This window comes from Mangifera indica, chromosome 2 (assembly GCF_011075055.1).
Source record: "Mangifera indica cultivar Alphonso chromosome 2, CATAS_Mindica_2.1, whole genome shotgun sequence".
Classification (NCBI taxonomy): Eukaryota; Viridiplantae; Streptophyta; class Magnoliopsida; order Sapindales; family Anacardiaceae; genus Mangifera; species Mangifera indica.
This window is the reverse complement of record NC_058138.1, coordinates 7,457,161-7,463,160: the sequence shown is the minus strand read 5'-3', so window position 1 is coordinate 7,463,160 and position 6,000 is coordinate 7,457,161. Positions and strand designations below refer to the sequence as shown.

At 32.2% G+C, this 6,000-nt stretch overlaps 1 protein-coding gene across 1 annotated transcript; it reads right to left on the bottom strand.

The window, feature by feature from the left end:
* Positions 1–980: 980 nt before the first annotated feature.
* LOC123208509 (lignin-forming anionic peroxidase-like) lies at positions 981–5,798 on the bottom strand. Its single transcript, XM_044626046.1, has 3 exons — positions 5,728–5,798; positions 1,629–1,707; positions 981–1,535 (listed from the first exon to the last, which is right to left on the bottom strand). Exons 1-3 carry the CDS (start codon positions 5,796–5,798, stop codon positions 981–983), a joined length of 705 nt encoding a protein of 234 aa, XP_044481981.1.
* Positions 5,799–6,000: the final 202 nt, after the last annotated feature.

Sequence of the window (6,000 nt, the reverse complement as noted above, 5' to 3'; positions counted from 1 at the left end):
TTACCTAAATGACTTATGGTTGAGAGTTGGTATTGTAAGGATAAGATCTGGTATATGTGTATGTTTTTGACAGACTACTTTGGTATGAAAGCATGTTGTTTCCTTATGACAACACCTTAGACATGCATGTACGACCATCCCAAGAGCAAGTACGATTATTATATGCATTATATATTATGATAATTACATTACACATGGTCATTCATGAAGCTATGCATATCCATATGCCTGAGAGTCTATATTGTTCCGACGACCGTTTGTGTTGAGGACATGCATGATTGTCTATGACATGTAGATTAGGTCGCGATGGGGGATCGTACAAAAAAGGTGTATCACCATTCAAAAGGTAGAAAGACAAATATCCCTACCATTTTAGCATGACCGTGAAGAGGATATATGCCCAGGGGTGGATCTATTATAAATGTGCCTTCCCTCAAATTTATAGGAAAAAATCTAATCAAATTTTCAAAAAATATATTAAGTTTAATCTAAGTTTAATGTATATTGAGATTTAAATTTTGAATCCATATCCCCTAAAATTCTAAATTAACTCTTCACCTTTAAATTTTTAATGTTGTTTGTTAAAACTAGTGGACAGTGTTGAAGTCCTATATTGTTTTGCTGTTTTGTTTCACAAACACCATTTTTATAATAAAATTATACAACAGATTTGTAAATCAATCAATGATATGTGAATTTTTTTTTTTTTTGGTCTTTATTTATTTTTCTTTTTTTATCATTGAATGTTATACATACATACATACATACATACATACATACATATATATACATACATACATATATATATATATATATATATATATATATATATATATATATATATATATATTCTGATTATTTATTTTATGTAAGTTGTTTGCAATTGTGTCTCATAGTTAATTGTTTCATTATTCTTTCAAAATTACCAAAGTTATTTTCAAAATAGAATTGAAATTTGAAATGAATTTGAAAGAAACTTATTATTTAACAACATAACATTGCTTTCGAGCTTGCCCTTGAGAAACACTAAGAGGGCTGATATCTCCCATTTTTATGATGGCAGGTGCAAAATCATATTTCAATTTTGCAATGTTCTTACTGCATTCATCAACAATGCTATCAGTGGATCCTCTACTAAAGAGTACTTGATCTGATGCAAGAAGACACTTCTTCTGAATAAGATTCTTGAAGTAGTTATTATCAAAAGAATTAGGCGTCACCGAATCTAGAGGTGTAAGATCTGAATTCCCATCAGAAGCTGGACATTGATGTCTTCGAGTAGTAGCAAAGCAAGCATTGATATCACTTGCATTGCTAAAAATCCTAGTGCAGAATGTGAAACATTGTGCTTGCTCAATTGTATGTGAACCTGAAAGAGCAACCATGTCCCTTGCACTCAACCCTTTGGCACTGAACAACGAAATAAGTGTATCATGGCTATCTACAAAGCCAGTGAGTTGCGCATTAGCTGAGCTTAAACTTGCAGTTGTGGTCCCTCTTCTTCCAAGTTTAATCGTCCATGATGGTCCACCAGCCTATTTAAATGGAAATATTAGGAATTTATTTTTCACATAATCTGGATTATATAATATAAGAAAATTGATTTAAGACAATATCTTAAAACTTACAAAAATTGATCCGCCAGACAGACCGGTGCGGCTGGATGCACTGAACAAAATGGAGACTTTATTTCTTCGTCCCATTGATCTGTACATTAGTTGATGAATAAATCGACCAAACAGATCTGTGTTGCACAAATTTGCTCCCAAGATTTGTCGTCATCTGATAGATGGGAGAGGCGTTTATATGGAAGTTGGTTGACTTTGATCACTAGAGAAGCAACAAGAGAAAATTGCAAACCCTCGAGGGAAATGATTATTTTTTAAACTTGGAATAGGAAGAAATTGTTAAATTTTTAATTTTTTATTATTTTTAGTTAAATAACAATTTTATCCTTAATCCTAAGAGTGGATTTTAATATAATAACTGAGTGTTTAAGTTTTTTAAAACTAACAAGTCAGAGTTCAAAATTTCATCAAACCTTGGGTGCGACTAAGTCTTTGCCTTTTATAAAATTTACATTGTAAAAAAACTTTCAAGAGTGTAAAATGTTAGACTTTTAAGAAGGCTGCATATTTCCAATGCTTTCATAGCAGACACATGTATTTTTTTTGAAATTATATCTATCTCTTTTATCAATGTTTATACCTTGGATTTGACATACTTTATTAATTAATTATATTAATAAATTGCATGCTTACCACTTGTAATTAGGTAATTAAGTTATAAGAATAAAATTATGACCATATAGAAAATTTACTATATTAGATATATTACTTCTTCACTAGAAACATTATAATTCGTTTTATCTTCTCATGTATAATCAAACTTTGGACTCCACTTTCTCTTCATTTTCTTTAATTTCAAAATAAGTTTCACCAATTTTGTTAATTATGAGCTTCATAAAATGTACGTGCATATATTTTTAAATATATAATTAGATATATAGATAATATATCATATAATTTAATAATTTTAAATTAAAAATATAATCACATTTAATCATAAATCCCTCTTAGAGGCCGCACATGTAATAATAATAATACAATATAAAAAATTAAAATAATAACAATAAAAGGAAGATGAAGAAGAAAAGTCTTAGGAAGATGAAGAATAAGAGTCAGGGAAGAAAACGAAGAGGTCATGTGGATTAGCCATCAAGTAAGTCTTGTCTATAAATAGAAGTCCTTTTACCTTTTTGCATAAGAGTGATGTCTTGAAGCAAGCCAAAGCCAGTGTTTTGAGAAGTGTACCAAAGCAAGTGTTCCAAAAAAAATGGTGAGAGAATTTGGGGTGAGTGACAAAAAAGTGAGGAAAGTATTTGGGGTTTGGAAACACCTTGAGTGCCACTATTTTGGTGAGATCTCTATTTTGTACTCTGGTATTACTTTAAAGAAGATCCCTATTCTTTTATCAGTGAAATTTTTATTTAGGGTTATCTCGTGGATATAGTCCTTCTTAAAGATGATCTACATAAAATATTAGTGTCATTTTTATTCATTATTTTTTTGTATTATTTTAATTTTATGCAAAAGAAAAATCCTACCATATTGTGTTCAATCCTAATAATGATACTATATCATTTGTATGTCTAATTTATTAATAAAAAAAAATTATATAAATAACATTATCAAAAGCAACTGCTATCCTTGTGGGCAAATCTCATTCCAGCCGTACAACTCATTCAATTGAACAAATCTTACAAGATCCAAACCTATGTACTTACATATATCAATTACAATGCAAATTATAAGGTTTCCTCTAGGCCCGATAAAGAAGGAAACAAAAACCATTTTGTACCCCAGGGGCAAAACCATTGCCATTATCACATGGTTTTCATATGTCAAAATTTTAAAAATTCTGATCAAACTTGTTATAACATTGTAATGGTATGGCCCATACTAGCATGACTCGCATAGCTTGGGGGTTAGGGGGTAGTTTTGGGGTGGGGCTGTGGATGAGGCTCACGAAAAAAAAAAATCTATATAATAAGAAAATAAATAATGTGGCAAACAGATTCCCAAAGCATGTGATTGGCCCTTTAAAGGTCTACTAACGCATGACCAATGGGGGTTATAGGCTGTGCCACGGGTCTTACTATTCCAACAAACCGATACAACTAGCAAGGCTTGCAATTTGATGGATTTTAACATGACACAACTTGTGATCCCAACAGGGCATGCAAAATTAAGGCATGATGACACCTTGCTCGCTCACAAACACCTCTACCACAAACTTTACAAACTAGCCTAGGGAAAAGTAACCTCTTCCTCTCCCTCTGCTACATCTAAATTAAAACTATCAACTATGAGTAGAGGCATTAATTGGGCTTGATCAAATAAAGGTCTAACCCGAAACTTAGGAATAAAGACAGACCCAAAAGGGTCCATCCAAATACTATAAAATACCAAGCCCAATCAATAGGCCTTTTGGTTTGGGTCTAGGTGTTAGGCCTAGGGGCCTACTTGACCCAACTAGTACTATTCATAATTTGTTAAAAAATATAATATAAAAAATTATAAATATTTATAAAAAAAAAATTTAGACGTAAAAACATGAGTTTGAATTCTTTGGATTAATCTCAAATGTATGGATAACCAAAATTTTAATTTGGTTGGAACATGTTGCTTAACCTTTATTTATAATGGATAAAGGAAGTGAAATATTTTATTTTCTTAGATGTGAGAATCTTTACAAAATGCAAAAGTGTAAGTGTAAAAACTAACATATAAAATAATACAATCACTCATTCCCTTCATGTACTATAAATAAAGGTTAAATAAAATAGAAGGCTCAACCAAACTCATGTTTTAGATCTCATATTAATAAGATTGATTATGAAGGCTCAATTCACCTATTATAAATAAGTTTGTCTTTTTTTTAATCACAATTTAATTTCTTAATATGTTTTCTAATTAAAAAAACATATAAAATAATTTTTTTATTAAAATTAATGGGTCAGCTAGGTACAAGCCTATGCGTTGGCTCATTTAAAGTCAAATCCATTGTATATAGGGCTGGGCCTAAGGCCCTAAAGTTCTCATAGATCAGTTCGGCCTAAAGGCTTGTTACTGTGTGAGTCTAAGATCCGACCCATCACCACCTCTAACAAAGAGCATTTTCAAACGTTTGACCATTGTTGCCTAAAACTAGAGCATTATTAGCTATAAATCTTGGAAAGCTATTACGTGCGACAGACTGAGCATTATTAGAGCTTGTTAGCATATCTGTTGACAAAAACCACATGATGACACAAACTCATCTAGTATTTCCATACTGAACTACCACTAGTTCCAGTACTAGATCTCATTGAATTTTTAGTTTTAAAAAAAAAAGGAATTAGGCATATGATGGCATCCTAACTCAAGTCAAGCTTATGTAGACAAAATTATGCTTCTTGTAAATCGGTACCATTGCTTCTAGAAAAGTGGCCACTACTGCATCATATTTTGGCCTTAATGTGTAAGATATACAATATTAAAAATTGATATTGTCGGTAGAGATGCTAGAATGATCTATCCTAACCTTGTATTAGGAATTTTCCAAATTGACAAAGGAGAAAAGAAAAAGGAAGACCATTAATTAATGATCATCGAGGGCTTTGATACCTATAGATTTTAGACAAAAGAGAGAACGAAGACGAAAAGATTTGGGAATGAATTTTCACTGACTGAAAATGATAGAGCTAAGTCATAGAGCGAAAATAAAGGTGCAAAACGGTGTTTCACTAATTGCTATTATTAACATGTTTGAAGCCCCAAAGTTTACCTTACAAAAAGTGCATTTAGCTAAACTAAATTCGGGTATTAATCGGGTTGAACTGTTCAGTTGTTAAAAATCTTATTTGTGCTTGGGCTTAATAAATATAAAAGTTATTCAGACCTAAAATTCAAATCGGCTTAAAATGAAATTTCTCCTTTTTACCCAGTGCAAGGGTTTACCTATCGGCGATTTTCCTGCTATTAAAAAAAAAAAAAAATCTCTTTTGCCATTTGCCATTCTACCAAGCTTATTTCACCCTAACCCTAAACTCACTCACTCTTCTTCAGTGCCCACTCCCCGGGCTGCCTACTCCCAACCACCCTTCTTCTTCTCAGTCAAACCGTCACACAGCTACGCTAGTTACCACCGTCCACAAGTCATGCTTAGGTTAAGCCACATCTCTACCTTTCTCCATCTTCATGATAATCTTCTCCATCATAAGTGACATGCAACGCCACATTCAAGATCATCGCCATCATCGTTAGGCGTTTTCTCAGTATCATGAAAGTGGAAACTTCGGCTTTGGTTTAACACAACCGTTGTTGAAGATATTCAACGGCAACTTATATTTCTTTGATGGGTGTAATGATAGTGTGTTGTACTTTGTCAGTGGCGTTGATACACTTTCTACAGGTGGAGAGTCAAATTTCCAACACTGAAGTTTTTATTTCGGGCCTG